Source organism: Megalobrama amblycephala, linkage group LG4, assembly GCF_018812025.1.
Source record: "Megalobrama amblycephala isolate DHTTF-2021 linkage group LG4, ASM1881202v1, whole genome shotgun sequence".
NCBI lineage: Eukaryota > Metazoa > Chordata > Actinopteri > Cypriniformes > Xenocyprididae > Megalobrama > Megalobrama amblycephala.
Window position 1 is genome coordinate 28863894 of NC_063047.1, and position 18260 is coordinate 28882153.

An 18260-nucleotide genomic window follows, 5' to 3' on the forward strand; every position below is an offset into this window, starting at 1 on the left:
AGCAGGAATAAATTACAATTTATAATATATTACAACAGAAAACAAGTTATTTTAAATTGAAATAATTTTTCACAATATTACTGATTTTTTCTGTATTTTTGATCAAATAAATGCAGCTTAAGAGACTCAAAAACATCACATAATCAGACTGAATGAATTAACCCTTAACTTTTGTATGATTGTGTATGAAACATTTATTATTACAACTTATTATTATAATAAATAATTATTAAATAATTGATATGCATTTATAAATATTCACATACATTTATATGAATAATACTCACAGCTGTCACATCAGACAAGAAATGGCACATTAATTAGATTAGAACATTAATGGAATTCTTGGATTAGCAGTAAAAATAAACATGACAGAAGTATCCTTTTCCATCTCATTTAATGTGGTTTGCTGTTTGGTGATCTTTTTATGTACCAAGGACATTACGGTCCTGAGCGCCAAATGCTATAGTGTATGTGGTCAGTGGTTCCTGTGTAGTGTGTTTCTTGCCTTCCATTAAGGGTGTAGTTAGTGCGGTTGATCTTTCTTTTCAAGTGAGTGTCACGTCCTTTCCACCAAGAACATTTTGCGGATGCCAGGTCCCGCGTCTCACAGACCAACCCTTCATCTCCCGGCGGATCTACAGCAATTACATACAACAAAGCCACATGCAAGTTGCTCTTTAACACTGCACAGCAATCATCTACTGCCAGTCATTATCCTAAAAATGAACACTCAAATTTTCCTGTTTTCTGAAGTTGTATGTGCATTTTACAGTGGTGGATTTACGTTTATAGAGCTTATATATCATAATATTTTGGCAAACCACTTGTAAAGATAAATTAAAGGGTTAGTTCACCCAAAAATGAAAATTCTGTCATTAATTACTCACCCTCATGTCGTTCCAAACCCGTAAGACCTTCAATCATCTTCGAAACACAAATTAACATATTTTTGATGAAATCCGAGAGCTGACTCCTCCATAGACAGCCATTTAATTACTACCGTCAAGGCCCAGAAAGGTAATAAAGACATCGTTAAAATAGTCCATGTGACTGCAGTGGTTCAACCTTAATGTTATGAAGCGACGAGAATACTTTTTGTGCACAAAAAACAAAACAAAAATAACGACTTTATTCAACAATCTCTTCTCTTCCATGTTAGTCTCCTATGCTGTTGACGTAGTGAACGCAGTGTAGAGCTTCTGTGTTTACATCCAAACGCCGATTCAATATTGGCAGACGCTGTACACGTGAGCAGCACGATGCATGCGTGTGATGCTGACGCAGGAGCCGGCCAATAATGAGTCGGCATTCTGACGTAAACACAAAAGCTCTGCACTGTGTTCACTATGTCAACAGCATAGGAGACTAACATGGAAGAGAAGAGATTGTTGAATAAAGTCGTTATTTTTTGGTGCACAAAAAGTATTCTCGTCACTTCATAACATTAAGGCTGAACCTCTGCAGTCACATGAACTATTTTAACAATGTCTTTACTACTTCTCTAGACCTTGAATGTGGTAATTTCGTTGCTTTCTATAGGAGATAAAAACCTCTCAGATTTTATCAAAAATATCTTAATTTGTGTTCCGAAGATGAACGAAGGTCTTGCGGGTTTGGAACAACATGAGTGTGAGTAATTAATGACAGAAATTTCATTTTTGAGTGAACTAACTCTTTAAATTGTAAAAGTATTTCAAACTATTAATATTTTTACTGTATTTTTGATCAAATCAATTCAGATTTGGCGAGCAGAAGATTCGTCTTTTAAAAATATTAACCCTAACCAAGACTTCTGAATGGTAGTGTACATAAATTATAAATATTTAATACACATTTCTTATATTTAGCATAATATATATTTAGATATAAATTGATATGAATTATACTCACAGCCTACAAACACCACAGCTCCTGTGAGGGTAAACTCTGGGGAACAGCAGACCACGTTGGTGCCCGTGTTGCCAGATGCTGGCTGGCTGGTTACTGTAATGGCATAAGTTCTTCTGCTCAAGCGTGTGGCGCTCATCTGCTGACCCATGTACCTGATATCTTGGAAATCAACCTTCTCTTTAACAATACAGCAGAAGGTCATGTTACTGCCAACAGGAACCACCTTATCCTGGGGATACATGCTAGACTCTGACTTCTCAGGAATATCCGACCCTAGAGACAAAAGGATGGGGGTGAGATAACAAGAGTTTGGTAAATGGTTTAAATAAATTAAAGTTTTCTTTAAAGAAGATTTTTTTTCCTAGTGTATCCAAAGAGCAACATCAAAACAGAAAATGTCCTTTTATAGCTTTCAAAACAGCTCCAAGCTCAGAAACAAAACTATCTGGTACAAAATTAGATCACTGCCGTTATAATCAACGGATGCGTCTACACTTAAAAATGGCAGGTCCTAATTTTGTCTCACTGCACAGCTACTCCAGCAACTTTATTTATCATGTCTGTCTGAAATAAAACATCTTTAGATCATAAATATCCTATTTGTTAAATAATTAACAACTCATAGTATAAACTGAAATAACTTTTGACTGTCACAGTACAGCCAGCTTAAGCTCATGAAAGGATACAGACAGTGAATTAAATGACTTTGGATGCTAAAATAAGTTCTCGAAACAAGGACCACACAGCGATATGTTCGCTGATTTTAAGAAAGGTTCGCAGATGCTCAGGCCGAGCACCGGGTTTCAGGACCAGCATCATTTCGGAAACGTTTTTTTTGGTACCTGGAATGGTCTGAGGGGGGCTCCACTGGCTGACCAACTGCTGGTTTCGTGCTCTGATTCGCACTGAATGAGAAGTGCACTCCAAGGGTAACGACGAGTGCCATATCCAAACACGCTGTCCTGTTACAGGATCTGTTTTAACTGCCACCGTCTCCTACAAATTAAAACAGAAAATTTGCATTCATACATTTGGATGCAGTGATTTACACTGCACTCACATTTTATTAGTTCATGCATTCCCTGAGAATCAACAAAGAACCATGCTCTACATTATGAAAGTGAAAAAGCAGTTTTGACCCCTCACATCTTAACGTCAGCATTAGCAACCCGATTCAATTCCATAATGTGATTCTGAGTGAAACAACACTTAGTGACAACTGTAGGGTAGGACTTGATTTAAACCATCTGCATTTGACTGGATTCCAGAACACGACTGTTACACTCTGTTCTATACAGAATAGAGTGTAACCGTCGAGTTCCGGAAGTAAAAATTCCATTAATTCTTTCCATAGTGGAACTGACTTTTAACAATAACTTATAAACATTTAAAGACAGACGTACTCTGAGCTCAGAGGTTGTTGATCAATATTATAAGCTTTTTTTGAAGCCATCAGCCCACAAATGAATGCCCCTTCATTTTTGGGTCATAGTTGGTACCTTCACTGTCAAAAGTGACAGAAGCCTTGAAATGTAACTTTTTTTTTCCAGGAAAGTTAATGAAATATACTATGCAATATTTATACAATTTTATGGGCTACGTTTCCCATTAAAATTAATATAATAAAATAATTTTTCAATAAATGCAGTATTTCAAATTAACATATCTGAATCATGTCCACGTTTTTTTCTGTGTTCACATATCTAAAATGTGACAAGTCTCCAAGTCTAATGCCATTCTGATGAAGCAAAAAACATTTTTTTTCCCATTCATAAGTTGCAATTTTTAACCACGAAGGTACAAAGTGTTACTTTTTATTTTTCGACCCTTTAACATATCCGAACCATGTCCATTATTTTTTTGTGTTCACAGCAAGTGTCACCAAGTGTCATCCCATTCCGATGAAGCAAAAAAAAAAAAACTTCAAAAACAATTTTTGGTCTGACCAAAGAGGCCCAGAGGGTTTTAAAAGAATAGTGTTGTAACAGCAGAATGGTAAAAAACTCATTTACCCATAATTCTGCAAAAGAAATCATTAATCTAATATATATTAATCTATATATTAAAATTTGTCTGATTTTCAAATACTTTTGTGCTTCAAATCAAAGTTTGTAATGCTGTGATTCATCTTGTAGCAGGTTGGTTTAGTTCATGTCACTGCTTATAACTTTTAAACAAAGACTTTTTTGAAATCCTTATTGAAAAAAATGAATGGAAAAATTCTTCCAGAACTAAGGTCGCTGAAAAAGTGGGCGGGCACTAACAGACTATGGAGCTGAATAAAAGTTTGCATTGGATTGTGGGTGATCTACTCCCTTCCACTTTTAACAGGGACGTGGATGCTGAAGATCAAATTCACTCTCTAAAGCATCTCAAAATATCCCGTAATGCTTTTTATTATTATTTGCTATTATCACTGGGAACTGTATGGCTGTAATTTCCTGTTAACTATCAGTAATATTTTAGAAAGGTTGCATTACCTACAACAACAGCTTTTGGGCTATTGGTTCACATTATTTTCCTTCTAGCCAAAAAAACATCAGCCCAAACAGAAAGGTGTTTTAGAAGGGGTTTTCTTTTTTCTTGTTTTTTATGAAAAATATGGAATAATGTACACTGATGAATTGTGCACTATAAGACCAAGAACTCAAACTATGAAAGTAAACACATACATTTTGATTTCATGCTGACTTCAAGGCAAATATATCAGATCTATCGACAGGGTCTGTGGCATGCCGTCGATTACCACAGGAAGTCATTTCGACTCATCCCTCAGTTAAAAAGGAACAGTAATGCAATTACAATGAAAGGCCAGCAGATATTGTTTTCTGTGGTAATCAACAGTGTGCCGACAGAGTTGCATTCAGTCTCGCAGATTGCTTTAGGGGCACAGATGCAATAATAGTACATCCAAATAAGCAAAATATATTTTGCAATATGGGCAGACTAACATGGACCAATACATTCCAAAACAAGTTAGACATGAATCAATCGCTATCATAACATGTAGCTCTAAGCTCTTGAAGTCCCAGTCGGTGACTCATATGAGATGGGAAAACACTGAGCGGAGAACTGGTTTAAGTGTATTTGCATTTAATCACTTGTTATTGAACTAAAGGTGAACCTGTATTGTTGTAAAGACCTGGAGGTGGCACAATGATGTTCCAGTAATATTTCCCAGTGATTTATGGCACACACCCAAACGCATACGTCAACACTAACCAACTAAAACGCAGATTTACAGACGACATGACATCCAACGGCAGAGATGTAAGACTGCTTACATTTAACACCACATTCATGAGCTCGGTGTGGAAAATCTCGATGTCAAAAAGCGATGAGTCACTTTGCCATGTCATTGTAAGAGTCTGTGCAGGTAAATCAGGCTGTAGTGTTAAACCATGGGGCACAGGAAGTTCACCCAGACCTGTAACATTACAAAAAGAGAGAAGAGATGACTTGGATATTCATTTCATTTGGTATAAACCTGTAATGAATTAAACTTTCTACAATTCATGACTATATAATAGTACAATCACTGTTTTCAACATTGATAATAATAAGAAATGTTTCTTGAGAATCAAATCAGCATGTTAGAATGATTTCTGAAGGATCATGTGACACTGAAGACTGGAGTAATGATGCTGAAAATTCAGCTTTGATCACAGGAATAAATTGCATTTAAAAGGTATTCAAATACAAAACAATTATTTGAAGATGTAAAAATATTTCACAATATTACTGCTTTTACTGTATATTCAACCAAGTGATTGCAGCCTTAGTGAACAGTCTTTCAAAAACATAAAAAAAATAAAACATTTGAATGATAGTGTAAATGTCAATATTTTTCAGAGAATTTGAATAAAACATTATGACATTATATTACAGTTAAACTTAGGTTACTTCTTTCAAAAACATTTAAAAAATCTTAATAACCTCAAAATTTTCAATGGAATATAATGTATTAATACATTTTATTCAAGGTGTCAAAATTACACTAAATTTAATCAGGATTACGACATGTTTCATTAATGTCATTCATTAATGTAATCCGAGTTAAACCTGAGGTGACTAGACAGAATTCTCTAACTTGATCAATCTGGCTAGGAATTTGATGACACTCACCATTCTGCGCTTGAGAGCGTAAGACCCCGAGGCTCAGCAACAGAGCCAGAATCACCCAGCCCTGCATACTGACCCAACCAGAACACTATCCCGCTTAAAGAAAGAGTAGAACACAACCGAAACCTGGAGAACAGAACCCACACCTACAACAAAACACAAAAAAATAGAGGTTAAAGGCTGAAATCAGTTTTTCGGATGTAAATAAATTATTTTATTTGTGAAAAATTTCTAATCTGGAGGGCTAAACATAATCTGGAAAACAAAATTAGAACATAGAACATAATTTTTCTACATTTCCATCATTATCAGCTTTTTTGAATTGCACAACTTTTAGCATAAATCTCCCAAAAACATGCCGGTTTCAAACTTTGCAAAACCAAAAAGTAATATAGGAAATCATACTGCATTATATTTTCATTTTCAGGACCATTAACACGTTTTCTCTCACATCTAATCTGTACCATAATGTGTCTGAACATTTTTTGTATTTTACATTATTCTGAATGGCATCATCATTACTGTAATACACTGTCATGAATATAACCTAAATGCATGTACAGACATTTCTATATTGTTATATGATGTGTACTCCAATCTTAACTCCTTTAACTATATTATTCATTATTTTCTGGTAAGTCAAATCTGACCTAAATCATATGCATTCAATTGATAAAGAGTCTTTTGCAGTCAGTCCTTGCTCAAGGTCTTATCAATAATAATCTTGGTGAACAATTGTTTGCAATTAATATAATAGTAATTTATTAGTTGCAAATGTTTGATTAAACAAAAATAAAGTCAAATAAAAAAATAAAAAGCAAAAATATAAAAACAAAAAGTCTCAATCAAAGGTATAATCAGCTGTGTTTCTCGCGTTGAGAGATACCGCTCAATCAGCATGTGTCTGAATGGTCATCTCATCAGTCTTTTATACACAAGCAGTCCACCGCCAAAGTAAGGTTATCTTCTGCTGCCATCAATACATAACATTCTACTCCATGTTACTTAAAGTGCCCCTATTATGCTTTTTCGGATATCACCTTTCATGCAGTGTGTAATATAGCTGTTTAACACATTTGCATAATGCCAGTCTATGGTCTGCATTGGCTGCCTGCAAACAACATCTACTTTGACCCGCCCTCAAACACTGCAGTTGTAGCGGAGACTGGAAGAGTTTGTTTCATGTTGTTGACAATAGGCATTTCATTTTCTGACATGTGGTGTAAGCAGTAGACTAAATCACAACAGACTGGGCCATCTGACCAATCAGAGCTTCAGAGACTGAATCATTTTGTCGAACCGTTTCAGACACAGTGAGAAAAGAGCTGATGCTACAATGTATATAATGAGAAAGTTAAAGTGTTTTTCGACCTTGAATGCATGTAAACCTATCGTAGCAGACCTCCAAAACTAAATTAGGAGCCTTTAAAATAGCATAAGAGGCACTTTAATAAACAAAAAATATATATAAATTTGGCCAAATGGTTAGAGAGTCAGACTGGTAACCCGAAGGCTGCAGGTTAAATTTTTTAATACCAGCAGGAAATGACTGAGGTGCCCAATCCCTCCCTGGACACCACAGCAAAATGGCTGCCCACTGTTCCGTGTGCGTGTGTGTTCGCTACTCACTGCTCCTAATGTGTGTGGGTGGGTTAAATGCAGAGGACAAATTCTGAGTATGGGTCACTATACTTGGCCTTCACATGGCACTTTCACTTTCACAATAAGTAAAGGCGGCTGGAAAGACAAGACCTCTTAACATGGGCAAGTACGCACACACATTACTGATTACAGCAGTTCTTGTGTTTCCAACACACACACATATATAATAGCAGCGACAGTTAGTTTCTCTTTTTAATTTTCCATTAATTTCTATATATTTTTATGCATCCTTTCTACTTGGATTAAATAAAGGTACTACAAAGCAAAAGCATATAAAAAATGAAACCAAAGAGTAATTGCATATTCACCATTTTTATCAACAAGATTATATAATATTCTTTTTATTATTTCCTTATCCTAATATAATTATAAAGCTTGATGCAATGTAAATCAGAATTAAATCACAATACTCAATGTTTTCTGAAAGCAATAACAAACCTTGTCACACTACCCCCATTTACTTCAATTTCCCAGCTAGCCTATTTATTCCCTGAAAATCTAGAATTTCCAGTCCTCACCTGCTTTTATCCTGCACGAATCAGAAACGAAACACCAAACTGAGATTTAGGAACGCAAATCTGATCAAACAAGCCCCCTTGTGTGTAGATACAACATGTTCAGTTGTTTTTAATGGCATTCATTCATACAGCAGTTCATTTGATAAGTTGTCTTCAAAATGTTGGTACGCATCATGAGCATCTTATCAGCGCTGGACATACCAAAGTGAATACACAAGGGCACAAATACGGAGTGCATCACATTCCCATGAAAGATTAAATTAGCGCAATGCTGCAGCTCCTACCTCACTTAATCAAAGAAACTTCTGGATCAAGGACGTAAAAAGAAACACAAATGAAAACAGTAACTAAGTAACTAGATTTGTACATGTGGTTGGTAGGGCAGTGCTGTGCAATCAAGGTCTAAAGTCTTCTGAGCAGCTTTTAGCAAATTTCCATGTGGATTCTAGGTAGTTACTTACAGGACTCAATAAAGCACATTTGAGGAATCATTTACACCTGTAGCACAAACGTTGCGTGACGAGTTACACACCAATGCTTCAGGACAACGACCACTGACTACCAAGCTAACAGATTCAGCAATCTACACCAGACAAGGTATTATTTAGACAACAATAAGCAAAATGGATCATGAACAAACACAGGGTGAAGTAGCAGCTTATTTGACAGTTCTGGCCTCGGGTACCGATGCCAAATACAAGTTTAAACAAGCCTCCAAACTCCCTCCTGCATGTGAATCCCCAAACACCACCTCATACTGAAACTGAAGCCATTTCACTTTTCCAGTAAACTGAAGCCTGAAAAAAAAAAAAAAAAACATTTTAAGCAAAAAAAAAAAAAAGAAACAGTTTAGAATCCAAGAAAGAAGAAGAAAATAAAATAAATATTTTTAGAAGAAAAGCACATTTTGGCTATGCAAAAAAACACTAGTTTCTTCCAGAATAACCAATAAACATATTTAGCGGTGATTCTAGTCTTAGCAAACATTTCAAACTTTGAGCAATAATGTAATCAAACCCCTAAACCCAAGAATGTATTTATCTTCAGCATGTACCCAGCCCAGCACTATTCTAAACAATAGGACTCTGAAAGACAAACCCAATGCATATCTAGAGACTTTCAGTCAGCAAGCAACCACTAAGGGCACCCTAGCCACCACATAGCAGCACCCTAACACTGTGTGTGTCTACACCATAGACTATAAAAAAGGTGGACCTTCAGTCTGCGCAGTACAAGCGCGAAGTGGAGCCGCGAAATCAAGGTCCCGCCCACACTCCCGCAGAATTGGTTAATACTGCAGAACAACTCATTATGTCAGTGTAAAATAAACAGTTCTGGAAATGTAGAAATTAAAGTTAAAGCTCCAATTTCCAATTTTGTCATTTTAGGCAATTTTTTATCATGCAAGTCTACGTTCTTTCAATAAGTTTGTTACGTAAAGGTGCCATGGAACGTTTTTTTACAAGATGTAATATAAGTCTAAGGTGTCCCCTGAATGTGTCTGTGAAGTTTCAGCTCAAAATACCCCATAGATTTTTTTAAATAAATTTTTTTAAATGCCTATTTTAGGGCATCATTAACTATGCACCGATTCAGTGCGTGGCCCCTTTAAATCACGTGCTCCCTGCCCCCCCGAGCTCTCGACGATAATACAGTGCATTTACAAAGTTCACACAGCTAATATAACCCTCAAATGGATCTTTACAAGATGTTCATCATGCATACTTCATGCATGCGTCTGATCATGTGAGTATAGTATTTATTTGGATGTTTACATTTGATTCTGAATGAGTTTGAGGCTATATGCTCTGTGGCTAAAGCTAACATTACACACTGTTGGAGAGATTTATAAAGAAGTTGTGTTTGTGCATTACACAGACTGCAAGTGTTTAAAAATGAAAATAGAGACGGCTCTCTTGTCTCCGTGAATACAGTAAGAAACGATGGTAACTTTAACCACATTTAACAGTACATTCGCAACATGCTAACGAAACATTTAGAAAGACAATTTACAAATACCACTTAAATTTCATGGATCATGTCAGTTATTATCCCTCCATCTGCCATTTTTCACTATTGTTCTTGTTTGCTTACCTAGTCTGATGATTCAGCTGTGCACAGATCCAGACGTTAATACTGGCTGCCCTTGTGTAAGGCCTTGAACATGAGCTGGCATATGCAAATATTGGGGACGTACATATTAATGATCCCGACTGTTACGTAACAGTCGGTGTTATGTTGAGATTCGCCTGTTTTTGGGAGGTCTTTTAAACAAATGAGATTTACATAAGAAGGAGGAAGCAATGGAGTTTGAAACTCAATGTATGTCTTTTCCATGTACTGAACTCTTGTTATTCATCTATGCCAAGGTAAATTAAATTTTTGAATCTAGGGCACCTTTAAAGAACAAACACTTTAACTAACATCAGCGTAATAAAAACTGCCTAAAAATGAATTAAACCATCTTTGGGGGAAAAAACGACTTGTAATTTGACTGTTTCGTTTCTCTCACGTCCTATTACATTACACAGAGAGGGCGGGGTTTATGAACTATATTGTATCCAGCCACCTGGGGGCGATCAAGGCGCTTTGCCTTCACTTTTCAGGACTCGTGTGGCACACTTGGTTTACACCGGTCACCAACGTTGTCAATTGCATCGCAACAACTAAAATCTGTCTACACTGGACGCAACAAAGCACTTATTGCAAAGCATTCGTCCTTCGTGTCAGTACGTCATAAATAGAACGAGGCATCAATTTACTGTTGGAGATTTGTCTATCACGTTGCGCCTCATCCAGTGTAGAAAACATCACCGATTATAATGGGCTCTATTGTCTTTTGTTTGTGTTGCGCACGTCCGATGTAGACACAATGTAAGAACGGCATAGCAACGCCCAGGCAACCACCGAGAACCATAGATATATATACATAAATGCATCATTAGTGCATCATTAACACTCGAGAGGAAGCTGTGCATCTGAAACCTAGTTATTCACATTTATGAATATCTATATATGCAATAGACATCAGCAGATGATTTTCATTTTTCCACAGCATTTAGTTTATCATTAATGTGATAATTCTGCAAATGGATATTGCATATTGAGTTATACATAAAAAAAGCACATTCTAAACTCTGAAAGGTTATCCATTTTGTCTGAATTTTATAGCTTAACACTTTACAATAAGGTTCATTAGTTAACATTAGTTAAATACATTGAGTTAACATGATGAACTAATAATGAACTGCACTTCTTCAGCATTTATTAATCTTTGTTAATGTTAATTTCAACATTTACTTAGTGCGAGTGATGAACAGTCAAGATGGCAGACAAGTCGACGTGTCAAGAGTGGCTGAATGTAGACTATACTATGCCCAGAACATTCGAGCATAGTGCTAATCAGTTTTGCATGTGCAGTCACCACTTACATTTTCTTCAGAAAATAGAAAAATCTTGTTTTGGGGGAAAAATTTGGCAACACATTTTATTTTAAGGTGACGTAGTTACAAATTACTACATGTTTATACTATAGTAATAACAGTAAATTATGAATAATTACAAGTAACAAACCCTAAACCAAACCCTAACCATAATTCTATAATAAGTATATGTAGTTAATTAATATTACTCAGTACTTATTTGAGTAATTACAATGTAACTATGTCACCTTAAAATAAAGTGTAACCAAAAACTTTAATTAGACAGCTTGTGCTGTAAATGTTGTTTTCCATATCCCTAATAGACTACTTGTCATTTATTATTTATTACGGCAAAAAGCTTGTTTTGAAATAGCAAATATCCGTTAGGAACAGGATTCTCAATATTGACTTCATATCAGGTCAGTGATCTATGTGCTACAGTGTTACGGTAAAATAAAACATTGTGTGTGTGTATGCGGTTTTGTTTGAAAGCTCACAATGGTCTTGCTGACAGACCTCTTTAATATTCCACCGGGCGTGAACTGCCAGAGGGCAAAGAACAGGAAAACAGACACTGTTTTTTTTACTGAAACGAACTGGAAAACAATTCCATGGATCACTGCCAACTGTTTCCTTGCATCACCAACATAAAGTCATGCTTAGAAGTCATCTGAGATAACGTATGTTTACAGACTTTGAAAGGTTACCATGTTTTTCATAGATTCATCATTTCTCTCTAATCATCCAAATATAACAACCCACACATACCCAAACCTCGGCAGGGCGCTGGAATCCAGCGTTTGTGTTGGCAGTCTGTGCGGTGGGTCTTCCGTGAAGTGTGAAACTCTAATGTTTGGTTAGAGACAAGACTGTGAAACATACCAGCTACAAGCTACTCCTCACAATTTTTAGTTAAACTACAGTCAAGCTACCATTACAGAAAGTAGTTAGTGATGCAAAAAAGTTACTAAAACAAGTATATTGATGATATTTATAGGGACAATAGCTTTTACAAAAAAAGCAAAAACCGTGAACTTGATTATGGGGACTCAAGGCAGCAAATTAGATTGTAAATATATTATTCAACCATCTACTGTACAAATTTTCGCAAGTCCTTAAATCCTTAAATTTGTTTTAGTCACAGCCCATTTGAACACAAATGTGCACTATTCAGGATTATTTTCCATTAACTAAAAAAAAAAAGCCTGAAATAAAATATAAATATTAAATACCAAGATATCAAGCTGCATTCCCCACTGTTCCTACACGGGAGAGTGGTCATCGTTGTTATAGCTTTGAACATGCCGGATGTTTTACACTCACATCTTCAAAAGTGATTTAAATTTGTGTAACAAACTTTCTCCTTTTAAAATGCTCATGTTTTTTACCTACCTTGTTTTACCCCCCCCCCAAATGTTATATAATTGTATATACTAATGCTAAAATAACATTAACACTAAATAGGCTATAACAAATAAAACTAAAAACATTAAATGAGTATATAAATAAAGGTTGTGCTACAAAAAAAGAACAAATAAAATGGCATAAATTTAAGTTTAACATAAATATGTGTCTACTTTAAAGCTGGAAAAACTAAGAGGAGGAGAATAATTTGCAGCCGAGTTTCCAATATTTTACAAGGAACTACAGAGTTTGAGATGAGAACATTTCTCTGGAATCCAAGAAAGCTCCGACAGAGTTCTTACATGACAACATCACTTTCGTTTATTTTTTCTGAGCCATGAATAGATACAAATTCCTCTCTTTCCCACCCAACACATTTACACATGCTGAGAACAATGACAATCTGTCCAGAACAGTGTGCTATAATGGCTTCCTTCCACTTACACCACACAAAACTACTCACTGATTCATAAGAAACCTAAACCTCTAGGAAGAAAGTTGCAGTTTCCCGTTTTACCAGTTTACTTGAAGCAGACACATTTACAAACTGTAAACAAGGGTGACCATGTGTTGTTATTGTTAATTAAAACTAATAGAAATAGTTTTTGTTAATTGAAATACTAATATTAGATGGAAAACCTAAACATTTATAAATACTGCTTTGGTAACTAACTGAAATAAAATAAATTTGAATTAAAAGTAATAAAATTACTAAAACTAGAGAAAAAAAAAAAGCCTGAAATAAAATATAAATATTAGACCAAAAAAAAAAAAAAACTTAAAATTTCTAAACAAAATTAGAAATGTTGCCTTGGCAATTAACAGATATACGTTTAAGTTGAAGCACTAACTGGAAATAAATAAAAACTAAATTAAACTTAAATAACATTTTAAAAAACTAATAAAAATGACAACCACAAAACAAAATGACTAAAAATTAAACAAAAATTAAAACGAAAACTGAAAATTACAGAGACCCTAAAGGGACATGGTGAAGAAGAAAAAAAATGAGATGGTAGGAAAATTATTTTGCAATGCTTTTGCATTCTCTTGAAAATGTATTGCGTTCCCCTGAGAAACTTTGCGTTCAAATGCACTGCCAAATATTTTTTCCTCCAATCTCAATTTTTTTTCTGAAAAAAAAAAAAAAAAAAAGCTAATACAAAACCTAGTAAAAATTACAAAAGGACATAAAATTACAAATACTTAAAATGATAATTCTGTCATCATTTGCTCACCCTCACGTCGTTCCAAACACGTAAGACTTTTGTTCATCTTCAGAACACAAATGAAAATATTTTTGATGAAATCTGAGAGCGTTCTGTCCCTCCATTGACAGTCTACGCAACTACCAATTTCGGTTGTACTTTATTTTACAGTGCATGTACTTATAGTGTACTTACCTAGGAAAGTAGAGGGCAATATAAGGTAACTACTTGGGTTAAGGTTAGGATTAGGGGTAGGTTCAGGGTTAGTATCTAGTTATTATGCAGTTATTATAATTACTATAATAAGTACATAGTATGTATATGCGGAACAGGACTGTAAAATAAAGTGCTACCCCAATTTCAAGCCAGAAAGATAGTAAAAACTTCATTAAAATAATCCATGTGACTCCAGTGGTCTAACCTCAATTTTATGGAACGATGCGAAAAAATATTGGAGATTAATATTGTATAAATAAAGTAGTAAATTATGTGAGTTTTTTTTGCACAAACAAAGCACTCACATTGCTTCATAAAATTCATTTTAAACCACTGGAGTCACATGGATTACTTTAATGATGTCTTTACTGCCTTTCTGGGACTTGAAAGTGGTAGTTGCATAGGCTGTTCAATATGGAGGGACAGAAAGCTCTCAGATTTCATTAAAAAGATCTTCATATGTGCTCCGAAGATGAACAAAAGTCTTTAGATCAACATGAGGGTGAGTAAGTAATCACAAAATTTTCATTTTTGGGTGAACAAACCCTTTAAAGTGAAAATATAAAGATAAAAGCTAGTACAAAATATTTATAAATACTATAACAGTATATAAAATAACACTGAGGGTGACTCAAATTCTGAGGGTTACCTAAACCATCATGAATTAAATATTAAATATACACGAGTGAGTATAATAAACATATGTGTGCTAAAATAAGACCCACTCAATTTGTTGTGAGACAATGACTCAACAGATCTGGGACACTGAGATCTCATTAGACATCACATTAATACAGGGACTGTCCACACGAAATAAAATCCTGTCATCGTTCACGTGTCATTCAAAAAAATATTAGGCATAATGACAGCTTCAGTCACCATTCACATCATTGTATAGGGAAAAAAGATGCAATGAAAGTGAATGGTGACAGAGACTCTCAGTCAATAACATTCTGCCCAACATCTCCATCTTCCTCAGCAAACGATGAAAGAATATTTAGGTCTCATGGTCAAGACCACAAGATCAAGTCTCCAATTCTGCTAATTATGGGCTGCTGGCTCTGTTTACTCATAGTTCAAAGCACCTCATATGTACAAAATTGTTGTGTAATAACTTACGCACTGATTCATACAGACAACACAAGCAATGGTACAAGGTGTATCATTAGTGGAAATTGTCTTGTAATTATTGACTCACAATATAACTAACCATTGTATGGTCACATTCACATCAATGCTATCAAATTAATCACATGGTACTGATGACCATATAGCATTTAAAAAGTGAAGATGCACTACTAAAAAATACCAAAGTACTACCTTATTGATTTACCTTGTAGTAAATCATTCAGTACCATGGTACATGTCTGATCATATATTTCCCAATGCTTAAAAAAACCCCCACATTATTATTGTTTATATTTGAGCAATTAATGACAGTAACGTGTACTTTTAGTAACATGAACTATGCAAAGTATTCTGGGTTAAAATATAAACTGATAAAGAAACGCCCCAAAAGACTGTTTACAATTAATAATTTACCAAAACGGCACAGGAAAGAAAACAACACGAAGCCACTTTAACCAATCAAACGAATAGATTTACTTTAATTTCACCTCATTTGATTATTAAAAGTAACAACAACAACAAAAGGCTAAATTAAAATGCATTAAACGGAATGGTATTGTCGAGAATTACCAAAATTACTCTAACTAATCTGATAAATATCGTTACGTTATGAATTTCACTGCGAAACATTTCTATATGTCGTTATATTATTCATAACACACGTCACAAGCTAATACATATAAACGTGGGGATTTCTAACGTTAAAAAACAAACACTGTTACCTTGATGTTTTTAGTATCCTAAAGTCTTCGAAATCACCCGGTTATATCCATAAAAATAACGGCTGCTCTCCGATCAAGTGTGTTTGGTTTAACGGCAGCGCATGGCCTTCCAGGCGGATGTCGATTGTCGAAACTGGATGGACCGAGCCGGATTGGAATGGATTCCCAAACCCAAATGGCTCCTGACTGATTCTGAAATAGATGGGAATGTTCTACCAGGCGTTCATTATGCGACAAACACTAGACTTCCTCCAGGGGGCGACTGTCGGCTCAAAGCCGCGTTCTGCGCATTCAAATCTAAGCATGTTTTTGTCTTTTGTACACGATAGAGAATATAATCGTTTAAATTTAGTATTTTTTTTTTTTTTTTTTGACACGTATATTGATATCCATCTATGTAATCTCTGTAAAATTATTAAATAAAACGCCACTCTTGATAATCACAAGCGACTGTGATTAGTCCATCTCGACCAGCGCTGAGAAAAGTAACAGGTACCATGTGACAAATCTATCGGTGTTTTCCTTCAGCGGTGTTTTCGATTTAAAGTTAGCCACTAAGATGAAAACACACGGTGAAGAGGTAAATTTGGAGAATTATTATTAAGCCCCTACACACCTGACAAATCAGAGGCAACTTTTTGTTCTCCATGCCACGCCCATTCTGATCTTTTATCAGTTGTGCTGCAGCAGCTGCACCCGCTTGTTTTTCTAGGGCTTTATTCGGCGAGGCTGCTGGCCGGAGGCAGATGGAGATGGGACGGACCATGGTGAAAGCGTGGGAGGATTCGTGACGTGGGTGAAGAACCGGTGAACAAACACCAACATTTACGACTGACAAAACATTTACTATTACCACAGCTTGTACTTATAATACAGAATTTTTTTTTTTTTTTTAGGTCTAACCAAAATAAACGAGGTAAAATAAAAACAGGTACATGTTTTTGTCTGTTTGTTTGTTTATTTAATAGAAAGGGAACAGGTTAAAAAAAAATAAAAATAAGAAAAGATTGTAATTGGATGGGAAAAAATTTCAAAATGAACAAAAACAGGGGCCTGTACCATGAAGCCAGATTAGCTGGCTAGCCAGGTAAGTTTCAGATTAGTTTGCTCCAATCCTGGGTTTTAGGTACCATGAAAATGACTTGGCTTTTAGCGGTGTTCATCGCCATGGTAACTGACGCTCCACGGCTAACCTGCTCCGGGGCAGGTTATGTTCTGGATTAGAGATCTCAAACTGAAATTGGACCAATCAGATGTGAGAAAAGTGACACTGACACATCCAGCGCAGTAAAGTCACGCCCCCAGTTTCACTTTCTCCAAATTAAAGGTCACTATATAGTAAAAACAAATATTTAAAGATAAAATTGTCTGTCTTTAATGATAATTAGAATTATTTTATGATTTATATAATTAGAATATGATCTATATTATTATTAATCCATTTCACACAAGCAATTTTAGTTATTATTAAGCATTTAGTTTAAATGACTATTAATATATATAGATCATATAAGCTGTAGAATCAATAGATAACTCTTTAAAAATGACAACGTGACCTTACATGTATGAGTCTCTATTGCTATATATTAACAAGCAACTATAACTTCACAAGTTTCACTGATAGAGCAAGATAATTTCGTTTATCTGTCCTCTTTCATGGACAAGTATTTTTTTTTAGTGTAAATGCGTCTAAATTCTTAATTTTCTTTAATCTCTTAACCTTCAGCAAGAGTTTTGAATCATGCTGGCTCTCTCGCGAGAAGTGAATCAGAGTTTCTCTCTGTTGCAAGGCCTGTGATTGGCTGTTCACCACTGATGTCACTCATTCATGTGCACGCGCTCCACAAACTCAGGATCAAAGCCTGAGTTGACAGAGAAAGTTGATGATCAGCATCATGGTACCAACAAAGCTGGATTGGAGTGGTTTGGTTTTGTCAACTCGAAACTAATCCTATAACCCTGAGT

At 35.3% G+C, this 18260-nt stretch overlaps 1 protein-coding gene across 1 annotated transcript in view; it reads right to left on the reverse strand.

Moving 5' to 3' along the window:
* The window catches only part of lifra (LIF receptor subunit alpha a), a 28970-nt gene extending 12470 nt beyond the window's left edge, over positions 1–16500 (reverse strand). Inside the window, exons 1-6 of the mRNA XM_048188710.1 lie at positions 16296–16500; positions 6019–6161; positions 5178–5320; positions 2736–2889; positions 1894–2166; positions 509–638 (exon numbers count right to left, since the gene is read on the reverse strand). Coding sequence (XP_048044667.1) covers positions 509–638; positions 1894–2166; positions 2736–2889; positions 5178–5320; positions 6019–6085 — 767 coding nt within the window. The 5' untranslated portion in view covers positions 6086–6161; positions 16296–16500. The remainder of the gene's footprint in view (positions 1–508; positions 639–1893; positions 2167–2735; positions 2890–5177; positions 5321–6018; positions 6162–16295) is intronic.
* Positions 16501–18260: the final 1760 nt, after the last annotated feature.